This window comes from Trifolium pratense, linkage group LG1 (assembly GCF_020283565.1).
Source record: "Trifolium pratense cultivar HEN17-A07 linkage group LG1, ARS_RC_1.1, whole genome shotgun sequence".
Classification (NCBI taxonomy): Eukaryota; Viridiplantae; Streptophyta; class Magnoliopsida; order Fabales; family Fabaceae; genus Trifolium; species Trifolium pratense.
This window is the reverse complement of record NC_060059.1, coordinates 18,134,107-18,157,060: the sequence shown is the minus strand read 5'-3', so window position 1 is coordinate 18,157,060 and position 22,954 is coordinate 18,134,107. Positions and strand designations below refer to the sequence as shown.

At 31.1% G+C, this 22,954-nt stretch overlaps 1 protein-coding gene and 1 pseudogene across 1 annotated transcript; both read left to right on the top strand.

The window, feature by feature from the left end:
• Positions 1 to 32: 32 nt before the first annotated feature.
• LOC123902441 (low affinity inorganic phosphate transporter 1-like) lies at positions 33 to 1,730 on the top strand. The gene has a single exon (XM_045952174.1). The coding sequence runs from the start codon at positions 33 to 35 to the stop codon at positions 1,611 to 1,613; it is 1,581 nt and encodes a 526-aa protein (XP_045808130.1). The 3' UTR covers positions 1,614 to 1,730.
• A 13,026-nt stretch (positions 1,731 to 14,756) lies between these two features.
• Positions 14,757 to 19,926, top strand: LOC123902440 (annotated as a pseudogene).
• Positions 19,927 to 22,954: the final 3,028 nt, after the last annotated feature.

Below are 22,954 nucleotides of genomic sequence, written 5' to 3'. Positions count from 1 at the left end.
GGAGAATATTGTTGTAGTAAGGTATTTGTGACATGGCTAACGAACAGTTGAAGGTGCTTAATGCACTTGATGTTGCCAAAACACAATTGTATCATTTCACAGCAATTGTGATTGCAGGAATGGGATTTTTCACTGATTCCTATGATCTCTTCTGCATTTCCCTTGTCACGAAATTACTCGGCCGTGTTTATTACTACGAAGGCGGTAAAAATCCAGGTTCTCTGCCACAAAATGTTTCTGCTGCAATCAATGGTGTTGCCTTCTGTGGAACACTAGCAGGACAACTTTTCTTTGGTTGGCTTGGTGACAAAATGGGAAGAAAACGTGTTTATGGAATGACCCTTATGCTCATGGTGATATCTTCACTTGCTTCTGGTCTATCTTTTAGTAAAGATCCCAAAACTGTTGTAGCTACTCTTTGTTTCTTCAGGTTTTGGCTTGGATTCGGAATTGGTGGCGATTACCCTCTTTCAGCTACAATTATGTCCGAGTATGCAAATAAAAAGACTCGTGGCGCTTTTATAGCGGCTGTTTTTGCTATGCAAGGTTTCGGAATTTTGTCTGCTGGCGCGGTTGCAATTATAGTTTCGTCTATTTTTAAAGCTTTGTATCCTGCACCGGCGTTTCAAGTTAATCCGGTTTTGTCCACGGTTTCACAAGCAGATTATGTTTGGAGGATAATCTTAATGTTCGGTGCAATTCCAGCATCGCTTACATACTATTGGAGGATCAAAATGCCCGAAACTGCGAGATACACTGCCTTGGTTGCCAAGAATACTAAACAAGCTACTGAAGATATGTCGAAAATTTTGCAAGTTGAGATTGAAGCTGAACAGGAAAATGTTCAGCAATTGGATCAAACACAAGGAGGGAATAATGAGAATGATTTTGGTTTGTTTACAAAAAGGTTTCTTCGCCGTCACGGACTTCATTTGCTTGGAACTGCCATCACTTGGTTCTTGTTAGATATTGCTTATTATAGTCAGAATCTTTTTCAGAAAGATATTTTTAGTGCAATTGGATGGATACCAGAAGCTAAAACCATGAGTGCCATTGAAGAGGTTTATAAAATTGCTAGAGCACAAACTCTAATAGCACTTTGCAGCACTGTTCCTGGTTATTGGTTCACGGTGGCGCTAATTGATAGAATCGGAAGGTTTACAATTCAGTTGATGGGATTTTTCTTCATGACTGTGTTCATGTTTGCATTGGCTATTCCATATCATCATTGGACAATGAATGGAAACCAAATTGGATTTGTTGTCATGTATTCCTTAACATTCTTCTTTGCAAATTTCGGTCCAAATGCAACGACTTTTGTGGTTCCAGCCGAGATTTTCCCGGCAAGGTTAAGGTCAACATGTCATGGAATATCAGCTGCTGCTGGAAAAGCTGGTGCAATGGTAGGTGCTTTTGGTTTCTTATATGCTCAAAATGCTATTGGAGTGAGAAATGTGCTTCTGCTTTTGGGTGTGGCTAATTTCTTGGGGATGATGTTTACATTCTTGGTGCCTGAAACTAAAGGAAAATCTTTGGAAGAGATTTCTGGTGAAGCTGATGAAAAAACAACTACTAATAGAGAATCTGCATTGGAGGCTGGTCTTCAAGTTTAGGAACTTTTCTGCTTAATTTAGTTGTTAATTACTTAGTTTTCTGCTTAATTTTCCAGTTTTCAATTTTAGTCCCTTTGTTTTTAGAAAATTAGCTCAAGAACTTGATTCTATCATATTATAACAAATAAAGTGCAAGTACTGCTAAACTGTGACAAGTGAGAAGATTAATTAGCTATTTGCAACCTAAATAAAGTGGAATGACATGAAGCATATAATACTAACAAAATTCTTCAATAAACTTATAATTGCAATAGAAACCATTTATCGCTAAAAAAGTAATTAGAACTATCGAGTAAAAACAAATTAAATAGTTCAAATTAAAGGATCGGGATTCAAACTCCGGTCACTTCACTCTGTGTGATTTTTCAATGGCTTTACCATTTCGTCTATCAAACAAAAACAAATTAAACAAAGAGTCACGTAGAACAATACTCCAAGAAAATGATTAATGAAAAATAAATAAATATTACAAAAAAAAGTTTTTCTAGTTTAAATTATTAAATACACAAGCTTAAAGACAAATTCCATATTATTTATTTTTCTCAAATAATCTAGTGGCTAGAAATTTTACCCTTAAGATAGATAAGTGGGGGTGTCAGGAGTTCGAACTCCGATACCTGTATATCATCTAGTTAAAATTTTATATACAGGGATCGGAGTTTGAACTCCTGACACCCCCACTTATCAGATATCACATGATATAAGTTCCGTTCGGAAAAACTTAAAACCTAGCTATCTTATGTTTATATTTTATTATTAGCTTATTTAATTGAAAAGATGACAGTTTTTTTAAAAAGAATTTATAATTTGTTTTTCTAATTTAATATTTATTTTTCAAACACTATTTCAATACAATTGAGTCAGAAGAAAAAAAAATACTATTTCAATTAGCTTTTGAGTTTATAGTTTATAACTTATCATTTTTTCTTTCATTTTTACCCTTAATATTTTAACTAAATCCCAATTTGTTTATTTATAATTAATTACTCCCCCCGTTTTCGTATAATTAAGTGTTCAGTTAGAATGATAACACCAAATTAAGAAAGTGGATTTTCTATCGTAAAAAAAAGCAACAAACTTTCTTTTTTTGAAAAAAAACTTTAGTTTTTCAAATATATATATATATAAAAAGAGTCAGGATCCGTTGACACCAACTAGTTTGACACCAAATGTTACACCTCTCAATAACGTTTTAACCGATATAAATTTTATAAAATCCACCGTTGGGTTGAAAGTTTACATCATATAGATCATTTGTGTAAAATTTCAGACAAATCCAAAATAATTTGATATGCTATTGAGACACATAAAGATTAACGGCATTTAAAAAAATACAAAAACCGTTAATTTTGATGTATCTCAATAACATATCAAATGATTTTGGATTTATTTGAAATTTTACACAAATGATCTATATGATGTAAACTTTCAATCCAACGGTGGATTTTATAAAATTTATATCGGTTAAAACGTTATTGAGAGGTGTAATATTTGGTGTCAAACTAGTTGGTGTCAACGGATCCTGACTCATATAAAAATATATTGAAAAAGATAACAATAATTGACAAAAGGTATAATTGACAAATTGTATCATTAAAACACAAACTGGACAGTTTATTAAAAACGCTGAATATATGATAGAACTGGACACTTATACAAAACAGAGGGAGTATAATTTAAAATAAAAAAGTATAAGTTTGTATTGGTACCATAAAAATGTAAGTTTAATTTATAACGAATTTATTCATTTTTTTTTTGTTTTAGAATGGAGGAGAAGGAATCACATGCATATTTTCTAAATTTCTCACCATCATACCAAACCTAGTAGCTTAATTTATTCGTAACATTCTACCAACCGCACAATTACCATGTTTCAATTTGATAAAAAAAAATATATATATATAACCATGTTTGTTTTACGTGAATATAATCACACATTTTTTATAAAAAAAAATAAACTTTTTTACTTTTAGGAAAAGCATGATTTTTTTAAGATATATTTAAAATAAAATTTCAACAATAAAATGTAATTAATAATAACAAATAAAATATATTTAGTAATAAAAGATATATTAATTAATAAGTTTAAATGACTAAATTCTGAGTATCTTAAATATAAATTTGATTGTATCATGAATTAATAATGCCCATTTATTTGCATAAAAAAAATAATAATGTTCTTTTATGTCATTTAGATTTATCAGCTAGTTGGAGTATTAATTTTACTAAACACTTTAATTAATTTATCAACTATGAGTTTTCAACTATAAGTTATCAACATATACACATTTTCTTCTCCTTTTCCTCATAGCCGCCGCCCCCCACCTTAACCTAGTTTTTTTTCTTCTTGATCTATCAAGGAGAGGTGGTTTTAGGGTCAATTTTTGACCCAAAATCACCCCTCATAATTGTTTTTCATTTTCTTCTTTATTTAAATAAGTGATCTTCACATTGATCAAGTTTTTCTTTTGTGTTTTCTTTTTTGTGATTTCGCCGTCTGAGTGCGGCGTTGTGTTGTTCGTCGTCTTGTGCGACGTTTTTGTTGTCCCATATTGTGCGGTGTTCATTTGATTTCTACCAAAAAGATCGGCTTCAATCAATTACAGATTCAACCAATGATTTGGGCTTCAACGCTGCAGATCCGGAGGCATGGATACTTCGGTGACTTTAACTTTATCATATTATTTGTTGTAGGCATTTTGCCGTTGTATGCTATTAACTCGGATGCTGTGAGTTTTGTTCGCAGATTCACCCTTTACGTTTTTAGCGATGTTGATTATGTGGTTGTTTTTTATGTAATCTATCAATTTGAATGAATGAATATCATTTTGTTATTGTCAAAAAAAAACTATAAGTTATCAACGGATTGTGAAAAGTGTAAGTGGTGTGCGTGTCGCTCTTATAGTGTGTTAATATCAACAGGTTGTGAGTAGAGCTGGGTATGCGGGCTAGCCCGGCCCGTTTAACCCGTCCCGCATAAACCCGCATATTAAACGGGGCGAACAAGTCCGTCGGTAAATATAAACGAGTTATAATATTAAGCCTCAGTCCGGTCCGCATAAGACCGCAGATTAAACGGTTAACCCGCGAACTATTACCAAAAAAAATAAAAAATCATTTTTTTCAAAAAATAAACTAAATTAGTAAAATATTGATATAATGAAAGCTTAAAAAATATATTATTAATAATTTTATGTTATAACATATAAATTGTAACTAAGAAATAAAAATAAATAAAGTTTGTGATATCATTGAGTTTATCTATCTTCTCTTTGTAAGTAATGCAACCAAAATCAAATTCAATTGATTCTTATCGTCATTTTTGTTCCGTCCATTTTAGTGAGAAAAACTTTAAACATGTACCAAAAAAGCATAAAAAGATTAACATATTCAACTTAAGTAAATCACATCAAGGTAACCAAATTATTCAAAACATAATAGCGGAAAATACCTCAAAGAAAAATAACTACTCATTTGGACATGTATCTTTTAAATACTAGCAAATGTATATACAACTAAAGCAAAGTAAAAGATAGTGAAAAAGAACAAAAGATTATAAATAGAAGAATATGTCTGAATCCTGATGTTTTGTGTTGTTGTCTACTTGATTAAAATTGGATTGTGTTGTTGCTTTTTATAATTAGGGTTTAGACTAAGTTTTTTTTTTTTTTTGTGGTTAAAAAAGTTGAATTTGGACATGGACCAAGTTATTTATATTTGATAAATTTTGTAATTAATTATATAAAAAAAAGAAGGCGGACCACGGGCTAACCCGCGAACCCGCGGATTTAACCCGCGGTTTTAACGGTCCAACCCACACGGGAAAAAATGTAAACGGGCCAAAAAAATTTGGTTTTAAGTTCGTGCGGGCTGCGGGTTAAACGGTTCGGCCCGCGAACCTCGGTCCGTATACCCGGCTCTAGTTGTGAGTTCAACTGCCACCTAGGTCACTTTTCTGTTTTATTTAATCAATGTATAATGAACATTATTGAAAAATTATTTCCTTTTACAAAATGGTTGTAAAAGTTAGTATGAATGCCCTATCAAAAAAAAAAAAAAGTTAGTATGAATGCAATGACAAAGGTTTGTCCTCCGTCAATTTATTTAAATTAAATCTCCACATCAGTTTTTGTTAGTAATTTAATTACGAGAAATAATATGATAATGTGTGTGTGGCCTTCAATGCACATGGAGTTGATTTTGGACACATAACGAAAGAAACCAAACAAATAATCTTCAGTACATTACATCACACTAGTCATTACTAATTAGTATGAATGCAATGATAAGGGTTTATCATCAGACTCGTTTTCTATTACGGCTTTGTCTAACATGAACTAGTCCTCCAAGTTGTGCATGGTGCACAAGTGGACGATTTATATTATAACGAATACGAATTTTACAAAATCCATCGTTGGATTGAATGTTTATATCATATAGATCATTTATAAAAATTTTGAAATTTTTTGAAAATCATTTGCTATGTTATTGAGACTCATCAAAATTAACGGTTTTTGGGTTTTTATTGAATACCATTAATTTTGATGGGTCTCAATAACATATCAAATGATTTTCAAAAAATTTCAAATTTTTTATAGATGATCTATATGATATAAACTATCAATCGAACGGTGGATTTTGTAAAATTCGTATTCGTTATAATATAAGTCGCCACTTGTGCACCATGCACAACTTGGAGGACTTGGTCATATTAGAATTGGCCTTCTATTACTATTGATTGAAAGAAAAAGAGTTTGTCCTCACATACATGACTGTATCCAAAACGCACGTTTTAAAAGGTTAAAATTAGCGAGACCCGGGAAACATTACCCACACTAGTCATGAGATGATGAAGGCCTAAAACTGGAAAAAAGATAGTACATATATGTTCACTTTAATATGTCTGGTAGCCACAAACACTGCATTAATTTCTCCACCGAGAATGAATAAAGATTAGAGAAAGAAAAAAATAAAGAAAAAACTAACATGTTTCTTAAAACTTAAAATAGTACTCCTCCGATCCTTAATATAAGAAAAATTTTATTTTTTAGATTCATAGAATGATTGATGTATTTGGTCTAAAAACTAAACTAAATACATAATTTATTCTATGAATATAGAAAACAAAAGTTTTCTTATATAATGGACTAGAGGGAGTACATGTTAATCTAAACGTAAGAAACTCAATATAAAAATATTTACCTAATATTTTGGGCATTCAATTTTATAAAGAAAAAAAATTAATATGTTCCCTAAGGAATTACATATTGTTGTAAAAATTGGACCTAATCACAATATTCAACCATATATTAATTTAAGTAATACAACAAATATTATAGAGAATAAACTAAAATAGAATTCAGATGAACTTATCTCTTGTGAGTGCAATAATTTCATGTAGACACCCGCATAGTAAACAACGAATTAGACCTGCAAAATTAGACCGCATAAGTAAACCGTGATACAATACCTGAGGCGTGCTAATCGCACTGTCCTTAAGGGTTTATCCGCCTCATAAGCGCAAATCCCCCAGGATTGAACAGGTCCTTCCCGAATATGAATCATATTCGAGGTGACAGAACTAGCAAGAAAATAATAACAGAAAATGCACCCAAGAAGAAGGAACTCAATTGTATCGGGAGAGAAAACTGTGTTATGTTTTTATCACTTCTTTTTATTTCATATCTCATTCTCATTGTTCTAAACCTCTCCCGTACCACTATCATATATATGCCTCTACATCATATATTCATATGCTCTAATTAATAAAAATAATAATGTTCCAAGTATAACCGCAAATCCTATTAATTAGGATTGAAAACCAAGTAAATAGGAGTTAAAAGATAAACGTGTACTTAACAAAATGTTATAACCTAGTCTAAAATAAATTTATTAATTTAATCATTATAAAATAATTAACTTTAAAATAAATTATTCTATAAAATATCCAACACATATATCCCTTAAGATGTGCCCTACCCTATTGACACATAATAGAAAGACGTTAAAATTATTTTTTTCAAATACTCTAAAGATACATATATAGTAATTTGACCTCAAAAGTCGTGTAATCATTTTATTAAATCAATAAGTTTTCATTTGGCTTAATTAGTCTATTGGTCCCTTAAAGACATTTTAGGTTTCACAATGGTCCCTTAAAGAAAAAAAGGCTCGGATTGGTCCCTTAAAGAAAAAAAGGCCCGGATTGGTCCCTTAAAAACATATATGTTTGCCATATTGGTCCTTTCCGTTAAATTTTAAAACCAGATATAACAAAAAATTCCAATGGTTAAAATTTTAAAAATTAATAAGGTTTTTGGTGGACCACTTACACTTAATGACATCCACAATCCAGTCAACTAAAACTAACGTTTTTTTGTAAAAAATTGACGGAAAGGACCAATTGAGAAACAAATGTGTCTTTAAGGGACCAATCCGGACCTTTTTTTCTTTAAGGGACCATTGTGAAACCTAAAATATCTTTAAGGGACCAAAAGACTAATTAAGCCTTTTCTTTTTTATTCAATGAAAATTTTCTACTTTTATACATATGTCGTGCCCTAAAAGGGCACATGTTAGCAAGACTTTAAAATTATTTTAAACTTTGTGTAATCAACAATTTTAATCCTTTAGTGGAGCAAATTGTTTATTTTTCTTGATTTTGGTTTATAGGCCGAACAGGGAACAATGTTAATTTAGTTTTCTCTGAATGGCGTAATAATCCTTTAGATTGTTTTCAACGCATCTAAAGTGATCTATTCTGAATTGTAAGGGTTGAGTACCCTTTGTACTCCTTATAATTCATTTTTTTGCTTATCAAAAAAAAAAAAAAAAAATTTTAATAACATAGAAAATGTTATTTTTAATGCAAAACTTGAGTTAATTAATAATTAGGATCCTCTCTATTTTTCATTATTTATGTTGTGTAGTCATTTTTTTTCCACTTTTTCCGTTATTATCTTAACTAAAATTCATCTTTATCTTTTATAAATTATTCAATTAAAAATAATATAATTATATTTTAGAATACAAAACATCTCATATATCATAAGTGTATGGTACAACGAGACATTTCCTTACATTTTCGTCGTTTCATCTCTCGATCTCCTCCATTTTTCACGCTCTACTCCCTCCATAACAAATAGGGTCGACTCAAGGGTAAGACAACCCAAACAAGGCATGTAGGCCTCTAAATATAAAAAATTTATCAAGAGAAAAAAAAAACCACTCATAAATCACAAGTTCATTAGTTCACAGCAAGAAAAAGGCCTTGAAAATAAAAACAAAGGCCATTGAAGAAGAAAAGTTAGCATCTTCCACCGTTTAAAATAATGTGAAACATTTTATTTCATGAATAATAAAAAAAAATTGAGACTTTGTATTTTAAAAAAATAAAAAGACTTTTGATATTTTTATTTTGTTTCACACTTTCATTCACTCTGAATAACCAAAAAAAAACATTATATTGATTCACGCCACATTATCACTTATGTAAAATTTTAAGTCCACATATATTTCATAAGGGGATAGACGAAAGAACCTTCACTTTACAGAAAGTAATTTAAAAAAAAATTACATAGAAATAAATCAAAACTCCCTGACATTGCACGGAATAAACATCTATTATCCCTATAAATATTTATGTATTTAATACTACTGCAACATACTGTCCAAAGATTTTTTATTTGTGTATTTTCCATTCACTTACTTTCCTTCTATATTCTTACCAACCAAACAATGTGTTAAGAATCACAATGTGATTTTGTGCACAATAAATAATATGACGGATCATGCCTAGGGGTGATCGTATCCGAACCAATCCAAAAGTGAAAACGCAAATCGAACCAATCCAAACCGAAACCGCAAAAAATCGCATTTAGTTTTAACCGCACGAATCATTTTTCTTCTAAACTGCATGGTTTGGTTTGGTTTGCGGTTTTCATTTCAGAAAACCAAACCAAACCAAACCGCAATACTTAACTCTATCAACTATTAGCAATCAACCCAAAATATTGAGTCCATAAAACAGTAGGCTGTCTAAACATATCATTTCACACGATCCAGAACTATACTGTTGATACTAAAAATAAGTTATTATGTATATGCATATTGTATCATTTAAACAATAAAATAAATTAAAATTTCCTATGTTTATTTTATAACAAGTTGGAAATATTGTCATATTTTTTATATCGTGATAAACCGCACAAACCGAACCAACTCTAACCGCATTGGTTTGAATAACTTTTCGAAAACCAACTGAACCAAACCGAACCGTATGCATTTTTATCTCGCGGGTAGGATGACTTTTATGACTCAAAACCGAACCAACCGCGCCGCGAGCACTCCTAACACCCAAAAAATGGAGAATGTGGAGTCAAATGTGGAGCACCGCCACCACAATCACTCGTGAACATTAGTTAGAAACAAACCTAAATAATTTTCACCTAGACACATACACAAAAAAATTTAAAATTAATTGAAACGATGATGAAGTGATGAAAAATTATTTGACTAAATTGTTTTACATTTAAATTATCTCATTTGTGTATGCCCAGATAAGTTGTATTACCATAACAAATAGTTTTGCAAGGCGAAGATTTTATTTACACCGCTACATTTTGGCCGATGGGACTAGCTAAGCATCTTCCTATAAATATTGCCATGTCTTTGTTTTTCAAACACGCTATTTACGTATTTTATCTCTATATTTTATATGTATTTCTTAGCTCAGTAGAGCAAAATTGCCACTTACACCATACTTAATGTTCTTTTGAGTAGTTAAAGAAGTCACAATTGAGAGACATAATTCTTCTGTCAACGCAATCACTAGAAGAAAACGAAATTACTGTTAGGAGCTATCAACGTTTCTATGGCTCATTTTTAAGTTCAACAATAACCATTTAAAATACTTTTTTTTTTTTTATTTTTGGGATACTCTAAGTGATTAATTAATTTAATAAACATGTATCTATGTAAAAATAAAATCCTCTATAATTCTTTTTCAGGTAATAACGAAGAAAATATTGGGCCAAATAAAAGGTAGAATACAATGAAAATGGTAGACAACAACTTTTTGGTACTTCTTTTAATTTCAACTATAACCCAAAGATAAAAAATTTAGATTAATTGAACAAATATTTTATCTAAGTCTAATATAGACTATTAAATTACTAAGAATAATTATTCAATAAATTTAAAAAAGTAACTTTTTATTTATAATTGAGAGTAGTTGAGATTGGGAAGTCCCGATACTCCAAAAATGGCGAAGTATCGTGTCCGATACGTACTCGATATCGATACTCGTCCAATACTTTCCGATACACGTATTGGAGAAGTATCGGCAATTAATATTCTTTTAAAAAATATATATATAACTGATACGTGTCGGATACTTCCTCGATACGCGTATCGAAAAAGTATAGGACAATTAATGTTCTTTGATAATAGAAACGCAAGAAAGTAGACTAGTGCAATTCGTGTTTCCTCGTAACTATTGAATGTTATAGTATGTTAGTTTTTCTCCGATACTTGAACTTTGGATCTCCAACTCTTTAATCCTTAGCTCAATCAGCTTAACCATTTGAGCTACCAATCCCACCTCTTTTTTGGGTAGTACTTAACGTAAGATATAATATATTGTTACTTGTTTGCTCGATTTGAGTAATTTGAATGTTAATTTTTTATCATTGTCGATTTTAGTTATGTTTATATATTGTGCATTTATCTATATTTAATTTTAAATTTAATTTTTAAATAACGTATCACGATCGTATCGTATCGGAAATTTTGAAAATTTTCACATATCGCCGTAATGGTGTCGTATCGTATCGGTATCATATCACGTATCGAAACTTCATAGACCTACATTATGTTGACAACAATTTTGGGACAATATAATGGAAAACCCTTCTTACAACTTCATTTTAGTTTTTTTTAATAATTTTTTGTTTGTATTTGATTTTTCTTATAATTGAATATTGGATCTAACTTATCTTTATAAAACCGACTTATAAGGTGAGGATTATCTCTTGTTTATAAACACTTGTCAAAATCATCTCAAATCGATGAGAGACTTCTTAACAATTTTTGTACCAACACTCATATTGCCTTGTAAATCTTAAGTTGTCCCATTGATTGTAAAAAAAAATAAAAATTCAAATAACACACCTCTATTACTAATTACCGGTAATAATAGACAACAACTTTGTTGTAGTAGGGGCTCTCCTCTCTTTTTCTTTTTCACATTGCGAGAATATTACAGTACAGTACAGGTTGGTTGAAGAAGTGGGTTCCAAATTCCTTATCTCTTTTCTTTTGCGGGACAACTAAACTTGTCCCTTCCTCATTCTTGTTTTTTTATACCAAACGATGTGGTGGACACGGATTTAACACAAATTAGGATTCTTACATTATTTTTTTTAAACAAAAGAGTGTTCGATTCACAGATATAGACACAAACAAGTTTAAATTATTTTAAAAAATATTTTATGATAGTGAGAGTCATGGTGAAATTTATTAACTTATTTTGTGCCTATGTCTAGAGCTGTAAAAAATGGGTCGGGTCATTAACCAATCATTTAATTGATAAAAACACATTTTTGTGATTTTTGTAAAAATAATATCAATGAAAAATTATCATTTAATTGATAAATTATTATAAAAAATATATTTAAATGTGTAAGCCTAATAAAAGGGGGTATATTTACCTAAAATTAGAGTTATTTGATTTTTAATGTTGATTTAAAAATTATTTACACTTGCATCAAATAATATCTCAATAAAATTGATAATTATTAAGAACTAATTATACATCAAAATAATATAAAATATATTGAATAAGAAGAAAAAATGTAAAATGAAATGGGCCGGGGTTAGTCTATTAGCCCAGTTGGTCCACAAGGGCCGGGCCGGACTTGATAATTGCTAGCATAATAATAATTGGGCCAGTCTGGCCCATTTATTTGACTAGCTCATCGGGCTGGACCGGGCTGGGCCAGCCCATTTGACATCTCTACCTATATCTCTCTAAATAAAACTCTCCATTGTTTGTCTCCATGAGTTTAGCTCAACTGTTACTTGTTAGAGATATCACATATATTATATACGAGTCGGGGTTCGAATTCCAGACACTCTATTTATTCATTTTTAAGGTCGAATTTCTAGCCACTAGACTACTAGACAAAAAAAATAAAACTCTACATTTCTTTTATTTCTAAAATAAATATTGAAGATCCCAACTCATTTAACAAAGTATAATTTGGTCAATTGTTGGGCGGTGACATTTTTTTATTGCCTCTTTTTCTCTAATGGTAGTTTTTGGTTTAAATCGAGTATTCTCTTCGTGTAATTGTAAAGACTAATCCCTCAAACTTTGTGGGACTCAAATAGGTGGCAAACTCTCCCAACGATAGTTTACAATAGTAATTAAAAAAAAAAGTAAGCAACACTCTTTTAAATGCTCTCTAATATTATTTTTTAATTAGACGAAAGTCACGTGAATCTCGTCACTTTAGGTGAGATTTATTTTTAAAATAACACGAACACATTGATTTCAATATAATTAGAGACTAAGTGCAAAAGAGTGTTTCTAACACTATTCATAGTATTGTACAGCTTTATATCTAAAAGGAACTACTTCTTCCGGACACAAATATAAACAAAAAAAATGTTTACGCGGTGTTTAAAAAATTTAGTTAAGTGTAGTTAATTTTTTTGATTTAATGCAAAATATGAGTTATGTTTACTATATTACCCATTTTGAAAAGTGTAAAAGTGAAATAAATGCCTAAAATAAAAGAGAATTAAATAAGGATATATTAGAAATAGTAGTATTAAATAGTTTAAAAATAGTTAACTTTTACTTATAATAGTGACTTAAATTTAAAGTATTTTTTACCTTATATTTATGTCGGAGACTCTTTTACTTATACCAAAAAAAAAAAAACACAAAAAATAAGCTCATATTCCACCGAGACTACCAATTCCAAAAATTACCATCACACCAGTGGCGGTACTAGGGTGGGGCTGAGGGTGGCCACGGCCCTCCCCCACCCCAAAAAAATAATTTTTTTATAGGTGTATTATTAAATCAAATATATTATTGATGATTTTAAGAAATTCTATACACGTATTTGTACAAATATTAATGTAAATATCTGTTTACAGTTTATTTTTAATGACTATAAGAAACTCAACATATATATTAGTTCAAAGTATTAGTGCAAATATTAGTTTATATTCTATTATTGATGATTTTCACTTTGTATATTTACGTAGAGTATTATTTTTAAGTTATATAATTTAATTTTATAATAATGAACTTTGATTTTGTTCGTCCAAAAATAACGCATACCTGATTGAATTTATAATATTGAGTAAAATTAATTGAACAAACGTATATAAATAGGTTCTGGGTTCGATCCCCAACTCATTGTAAACAAAAAGAAAATGTATATAAATATGAACATAACATCTTATTTGCTTAAAAAAAAAAACCTTATTTGAACACAAATTTGACCAACATATATTTTTACACGGTATATTTTTATATATAATATTATTTTCGTATTTAATTTGTATATTAAAAAAAATTGTGGCCCCCCCAAATTATTTTTTCTGGTTCCGCCACTGCATCTAACACTTGCATTACTTACCAACTAGATCAAACTACTTCAATGGTCCAATTCAAATTACTCTAAAAATAGTAATAGAATATCTACCACATGTCTTCGATGATGATAAGGTCTTTTTTCACGTTGTATCCTACTTTAGTTTATTGACAAAACACAGAAATACTTTGATTGTCAAATCAAAACTAGTAAATTTTGATGCCTTTATTTCTTTCTTTCTTTGCCTTATGATAAAACTTTTATATCCTTGTAGGCTTGTAGCTATGTATTGAGTTTCAAGACATATAATATTACTTATTCTGTTAATGAAAAAACCCTAAAGTACCCCTACCTAAAATGTACGATCTCGTCATGACCAAAGACACGATACTCTCCCTATATCCATCCGATCCACGTGATACAAATCATCAATACACTTGTCACCATCTTGTATTTACATAAATACAAATTTGCCCTTCAAAAACAATAAATTTACCACTTTTTGGCATTATAAATAGGCTAGGTTTTGGGCTTATGGATTCATCAACCCATTTTGCATCCAATATTCCCAAACTTTCCTTAACAAGCTAGAATCATGGCCAGTGTCGTAAAAAAGACCCTTAAGACTCTCCTCCATTCTGATGAGGTTGAGAACAACCCCTTAACCATGACTGATGAGCAAATTTTGGAACAAATTTACTCAACTCATGTTCACAATAGTGACACTAAATTTGATGCAGTTTCTCTTTTCACCCTTGCTCATAACACTCTTGCACGTTCAACACACATTGTTGATAGTGTTGTTCAGGTCTATATATTATACACTTTTTGCTACATAATTAATTTTCCTTTAAATTAAAATATAGTTTTTATTAATAGTAGAAAATTTTGACAGGGTACCAAAGTTAGCTTGGAGCATACAGATGAAAAGTCTCTGATCCCAAATTTTAGTTCACCACTCTGCACCCTCAAACAGATTTCTTCTGAGGTCATAATACTTCACTCATCTTTGTATAACTAACACACACTAATTAAAGTGACTCAACAAACATACATACATACAATTAGGCACACTCACCTACTCTCATGCACACACACACAATTCATTTTTAATTGTTATTTTAAATTTATTTTTTTTTGGTTACTTTTTAATATCATATTTTTTGTTACATTTTTAATTTATTAAGAAGTCAAATAAAATTAATAAATTTTGTAATTTTGAAAGAATTAATTTTCTCATATATAATACTCATAATTATTTATTATTTCATTTATTTTTGTTTATGCAATTAATAGTTAAAATAATTTTAACAAAGAAGTAACTAATATTGCTATAAATTTTGTAAATGAAAATTAAATAAAAACAAAATTTCTATAAAAACTATACAAAAAAAGGAAGAGTTATTGATATAAATGCTGTCTAACTTGTTTGTGTGTATAATTATATCTCATCATTACGACACTTTACTATGTTAATTTAGAAAATACTACTATATCTGTTAACTACAATTATTTATCTGATGAAATGTATTGGATATATAAATATATAGACTATATATTTGGTAAAAACGAAAAAGATAATAAAAAAATTACATACTATAATTTTTTGAGAATTCTCATTCGAAACATGGATTTATTTGATGAGTATGCTCATTATCATCATCTACAAATTATATGACTCTATGGACCAAACAGTTCACATACTACTCCCTTTATAATTCTAAATATATAAACATAAATTAAATAAATCATTATCATCATCTACAAATTATATGACTCTATGGACCAACAATGCACACACTGGCTTTAGTTCTAAATATTAACATAAATTAAATTTTGGGTCAAATACGGTTTCTCTGTCCGTCCGTCTTTTCTCATAGATTGTTAGGTTCTGATTAAATTAAATGTACTTCTGGTACCTCTTTATTGTACTGAACTTTCTCTTATAATTTTCATTTTTATAATTTTATATAATATATTTACCATTAAAAAAAATAGCATGAATAAATATCAAGAAATAGTTAATTAAAACAAGAATTTGAAAACATTAATTAGTTACGAAAGTTATTGATAAAATAATTATGATTATGGTAACAGTTGTCATGCAAGCAACCAAGTGAGGTAACTGCACACAAAACAACTTTGGCCATATTGAACAATCTCTCACACTATGATTGGGAAGCAAAAGCAGTTCTCACACTCTCTGCATTTGCACTTGAATTTGGTGAATTCTGGTTGCTTGAACAACATTTACCAACAGACCCACTTGCCAAATCTGTTGCTTTTCTCAAAAGAGTTCCGATTCTCACAAAGCCTGCTGCGATACAAAAACATCGTCAAGCCATTACTGAGCTTAACAGTTTGGTGAAAATCACTGTGCAAGTGTTGGAATTTATACTGGAATTGGACAACCTTAATGAGAGGTATGACACAAAGGTTGTTCCTGCTTTGGAGGTTGCTGTTGAACAAATCCCTGTTGATGTCTATTGGACCATCATCACTATTGCTGCCATTGTTACTCAGTTGGATTGCCTCGTCACTGAATCGTAAGATATTATTGATTTTTTTTTTTTGTTTAACCGTAATCATAATTTTTTAACACATTTTTTTGATGTGTTTGTGTCAATTTCCAAAACCATGATATAATTATTTTTTTTCATGTATTTTTTTTTTTATATAAAACATTAGCGTGCACATGCATCACATGATAACTATGACATTCCAATTATGTTGGCACCCCATAATCATCACCTATCATTTGCAGCACCCTAATAAATTATTTTTTTTCATATATGTTTGTTAATTAATTTGATGAATTATTAAGGGAGCATAAGCAAGAACTTTCCCACTATGGTCAAAAGATCAACATCATCCTCATCAGACTAAGGAAGCATATCACTCTCGCTCGTCAACAGATAGGTCAGTAAAGCATGTGGTTTCGGATCTTCTTATGTTGGGAGGTTAAGGTGTTTAGTTTTTTTGTTGGTGTCTTTTTTTTTTCTCATGTTTTTTCTTGTTCTATTTTCTTGTTCTATTGTTTTATGTGTTGCCGAATCAATATGGTTATTTGGAATTGTTGTGAGAACAAGTTAGCGAATTAGCTTTCTTTTCGCGTTTTCATTTTTTTTTGTTGTTTTTCCCCCCTTTTTCCATTATTTTTGGGTAAGGTTTGGTCCCCCATTGTAATTTATCATTTTTATTATTATGAGCATTCGACAAAGGATTGGAAAACACAAGAGGTGTCAATTCAATTGGGATGTCTTTTGTTTTCTTTGATGTCATTAATATTTTTAGTTCACCATAAAAAAATTGTTTTTATTAATATAATATTATTTTGCCATTAGAAAAAAAAAAGTCAGTAAAGCAAATAATAATATATTGTAAAAAAATATAAATCATTATTCTAGGCTAATGTGGTGAAATATTCTTAATTTCAGATACAGCAACGTACATCCAACAGCTTAAGGAAACTGTTACAAACTCCAACTGAGATAACTGGTGGTGCTTTCGTTTCTGATTTTTCCTAAGGGTGTTCCACAGTTGCTTTACGATGGTGCTACCAAGACCACGGTTCGTTTCTTGTCACTAAATTAAAAAAATTGTTGCTTGTATATTTTTGTTATAAAAAATTAATATTGCATTCCTTTTTAAAATTTTATAGTAATAGAAAAAAAATTGATCATATGAATTTGCATTATATATTTATAAGATGAGAGATGTATAAGAGTTTGATCAATAATACATGAGAGGGAGTTTGAATATTCTCCAAGATAGCCTCTTCTACATTTAAAAAAAAAAAAAAAGAATTGTATTATATTAAAATCCATGAAACAATATCATGTCAAATATTAAGTCAAAAAAAAAAAAAATGTCATATATGTTTGTCTATATGTGTGGTCAAGAGTATAGAATCTTATATATCTATTGCCGAGTTATAATCATCCCAAGATGTCAGTTGAATAACCAAGTTAAATTAGTAAAATAGTCAGTACTAATGTACTATAGGAAAATGATGTATATATAGGAGAACCAATATCCACACATATATTTGGTAGATACAGTATTATCCTATGTTGAAAACATTAAAATGTTGAATTTTTTTATTAAAAATTAAATAATAAATGTTAGTAATTATTTTTACTCTTTTACTAGCTGATCCTCCGATTTTTATTTACCTAGTTTTTAATTTGATTAATTTGTTATCGTGCAGGTTGACATTAATGTTGTCCTAAAAAAGAAGAATGGTGTATCTGTTCATTTCAACTCTAGATGTCACAGATGAAAGAAATTACAGCAGTAAGAACAGTGTATGAATCTATCAAAACAAATGAACAATACAATAATTGTTTGGATTCCAATTGTGGAAACATGGAACGAAACAACTCCACAAGAAATTCGAGATTTTGAAGAGCAAGATACCATGGTATGTGGTGTCGAATGTTGAAAACATTGCAGGATTTAAGTTCATTAATGAAGAATGGGACTTCAAAAAGAAAACTACTTTTGTGGTGTTTAGTCCTCAAGGAAAAGTTCAACACCCAAATGCATTTCATTTGATTAAAGCTTATGGAATTAAGGCTTTCCCTTTTACACTTGTTGATGAAGAAAGAAAGAATACAAAAAGAAAGGAATTGGCATGTATCTGTTGTAGGTACCATTGACCGCAACATAACCACATCGGTATGTAAATTTTACAAAATAATTAAGTTGAACAATGAACTTATTTATCTTTTTCCTTACAATTTTTTTGTAACAAGTTTACACCGATAAAATTTTTGAAAAAATCACATGATTCAATATAATCAGATGTGTCAGTGTTCTGTCAGTGTTCGACATTGATATGTGTCGGATACCAGGACACATGTTTGATCAGAAGTGTCGGTGTTAGTGGTACATAGATATTACATTCATCATATGACATATTTGAGACTACTAAAGAATGTGATTCTTCCTATGATGCAGATTGAACAGGGCAAACACATTTTCTACTAATGGAGGACATGACAAAGAATGGATCCAACAATTCACTAAGTATGCAACTGCTCTATCCAACGATGCAACAATAAAAGAGGCAAAGATTTCCATTGAGCTCTTCTATGTTGACAAGGAAGACAAAAACCTCATAAGTCGTTTTTTGGGGCGGAATTGAGAGTCTCTTTGTGACTAAAATTCACAAAACAACTGATGTAGTGACTCAAGAAGTTCAAAAATTGTTGTCCTACAAAAATGAAACCGGTTGGGCTCTCCTTAGTAAAGGACCATCTGTGGTATTGAGTGGTCATGGTTCTACAATTCTCAAACTGTTGCTGAATTTGAGAAATGGAAAGATCTTGTGATTAAGAAAGGGTTTGAATTTGCATTCACAGAGTATCACACTAGTGTTGCTCGTGTGACTTCATCGTTTGCTCACACCTTGAAGTTCCTATTGTTGCTGGAAAGTTACCTGAGACTATCAAATGTCCTGATTGTCCAAGTACCATGGAAATTTTCATTAGCTATAAGTGTTGCCACAATAAGACCAATGCAAATTCTAAACATTAGGATTCATTGTGGCTTTAGGAAAGTGGGTTTTGTTGTTTGATGTTGGAATAAGAGTGTGGGACATTGATCAACCTTTTGGTTATTATGTCTCATGCCACTTTGTCATAAAATAAATTAAAATGTGTCTGTCTATGTAACTCTTTTGTGTTGTGTTGTTTTCAGTACTTTGTTTGTGTTATAATCTTGAAGTGTTTTGTATTTCAGGTTAAGGTTCAGTTTGGTGTATCAATGTTTGCTTCATATCAATAATATTTGTTATTTCTATCTCATTTTATTCTTGTCATTTTAATTAATGAACCTATCTTATAAAATTATTAGGTTATACATATTATACTTCTTTTTAATAAAATATATTTCTGACTATCCTATAAGAAGTAATTAGGCCAAATTTAAGTAAATATAAATTATTTATTATATTAATTGTGTACTTTATTTTCAAATCATAAAATTCTAATGTTATGTAATTAAGTATAGTAGCTAGCTTATAACAATTTTTTATATGCTTAAATGTATTATTATAAAATAAAACTAAATAAAATGTCATATAAAGTTAAATTTTATATAAATCGTGTTCTCATATTAAAATTTAATTTCATCAACTTATTAGTTCATTGATCTTTTAATTTATTAGTTCGTCGCAATGTTAGGACTATTGTTGGTGGTTGAACCCCATCGAAAGGTGGTAGTATACACTGCAACGATCAAATCAATAAGCGCCAAAAAGTTGAGAGGTATATTTTAGGATCGGATACGGCATAAAGTAGCCTGTTCATATAAAGAAAAAAAAAGTAGTGGTTTGGAGATCTAAAATGTTCTTCTATCCTTTGTGATTGTCACATGCGTTGTTTGATAACAAGATGACTATGATGAACGATCCACGTGTCCCCGTTGTTAGGAAAAATAAACTAACGAAGTTATACATTTATTTTCATAGATAGAAGCATATATGGATTGAGAGATAGAGTACTTACGAAAATATTACAATTTAACCCTATTTCGACTTATTAGTATATACAAAAATAATTTTTCGGTACCTTTTGATTTTGTTTTGTTTTATTAGCGAAGTACAATGTTATTAAAAAAATGAAAAAATACAATCAAATGTAGCCTGTTGCCATGCCACACCACAATGCTTGCAAATTAGACTTGACTTAAAATAGCATGATATTATGATACACAATAAAATCAAGGCTTAAATATTGAAAACGAACATTGTAATTACGGCTTGTTTTGATTTTAGTTCCTGCCAAAATATCAAAACTTTTAAAAAGGTCCTTGAGGTGAATTTTGGCTGACATATCAAAGTAGTTGATGATTTGGCAGGTGATGACTAGGATTTTTGATGACGTGAAATTAACCGTTAATTTTTATTTAAAAATTAAGAAAATAGAAAATAACATGTTAGATTAAAAAAACAAAATAAAGTGAAAAATAGAAGTAGAAAATTACAATACACTTACAAAAAAAAAGTTAATATATTATTATATTTAAAAAAATATTAGATTTTAATATCAAAATAGAAGAAAGAAATCACGCAAAGAAGAAAAACACAGTTTCTGTTCATCTTCTTCAAACCGATAGGGGCTGATTTTATTTTGACGCGTGAGGTTAATTGAAATTGAAAATTATGATAAGAAAGAGGCTGAATTAATATTTTCAATGAGGTTGAACATCATCATATCAATGTCAAAGAGACAAGTTTGTCGGATATCCTTAGAGAGAGGGCAATGAGATCTATGGGGAATATTATACTTGCATAGATTTAATAGTACTATTAAAACTTATAACTTACTCCCTCCGTCCCAAAATATAAGGGAAAATTGGTCAACCAAAATTGATGTATTTAGTCCAAATTCTTAACCAAATTCATCAACTTTCTTTGACCAATTTTTTCTTATATTTGGGACGGAGGAGTATTATCTCTATTAAATCATGAGAGATTCAAACTCTTCTACCGCTTCTCTCCGTCACCATCTCAGATTTCCAATCCTCCCTAAAATCCAAACCTCTCCTTTCACTATGTAGAAAAGACGGGGTGGTGGTGGTGCGACGAGGATGAGGTCAGTCCTCCGCACCACCGCGTCTTAATCGACGCAGGCTCTGTGTGCTTCTTCTCCGGCGCAAGTAGCTTTTCCTCTTCGTGTTCGTCTCTTCTTTTTTTCTTCTTCGTGGTGTTCGGGGCGTTCATTATCGCACCTCCTGATTTCCCGGTGGTAGATGGCGGCTCTGGTGGTGGTAGATTCCAGTTTCGTTTCCGGCGCCGTCGGAGGCTGTGAGGGGATGATGTTGTGTGGGGGGTGGTGGCGAGGTTTCTGGTGTGGTTTCCGGTTTAGTTTTGGTGGTCAATTTTCGTTTTGCTTGGTGCGTGGATCTGGCTTGGACACCCGTGAATTGGTGGGAAAACATTCCGACGGGTTCGCCGGTTCGGGTTTTGATCGTGGTGGTTTTGGTGAGGTGAGGTGATGTGGTGGTGGGGTTGGCATGTACGGTAGTGGATGGGTGGTGTTTGTGATGGTGGTGATGTTGGAATATGGTGGCTTTGTTTGGTGTTGAGTTGTGGTTGTGCTCTGCTTTTTCGGCGAGCTCTTCCGTTTCACCGTTGTCGATCTCTGAACCTCTTTGATCCTCATCTGTTTGTTGTTCTTCTCCGCGCCGGAAAGTTGTTGTTGTTGCGGGTTTGGGCTTTTGTTGGTTCGGATTTTGTGCTGGTGCGGATCTCGTATCCTGTGCTGGTGCGGATTTAGACTTTGTTTCGGTGTTTTGTTGCTGTTTTCCGGCGAGTGTGGTGGTTCGGTGTGGATCCGGAGGTTTGGTGAGATATTGGTGTTGCGGTGGTGAGTCTTGTTTGGAGTGGTAGTGGTCGAGGTTTTGGTAAGGTAATGTGGTGGTGGGGGTTGACACGTACAGTGGTGATGGGTGGCATTTTGGATGGCGCGCCGATATTTGGTTGATGCCGTGTGTAGTGGTTTTCTAGGATACTTGATTATCTGACGCTTTCCAAATCTGTTGAGATTTGCAGGATTCTTTTTGAGTCTCTGTTGGTGTCCAAATCTATTGAGATTTGCAGTGTCCAAATCTGTTGAGATTTGCAGGTTTCTTGTGTTTCTGGTTTGACCACTTCCGTGTCGGTGTTCACTATTTTGAGGTGGTCTGCGAGCTGAGACTTGTCTGCCAGTTACTGCTGTGTGT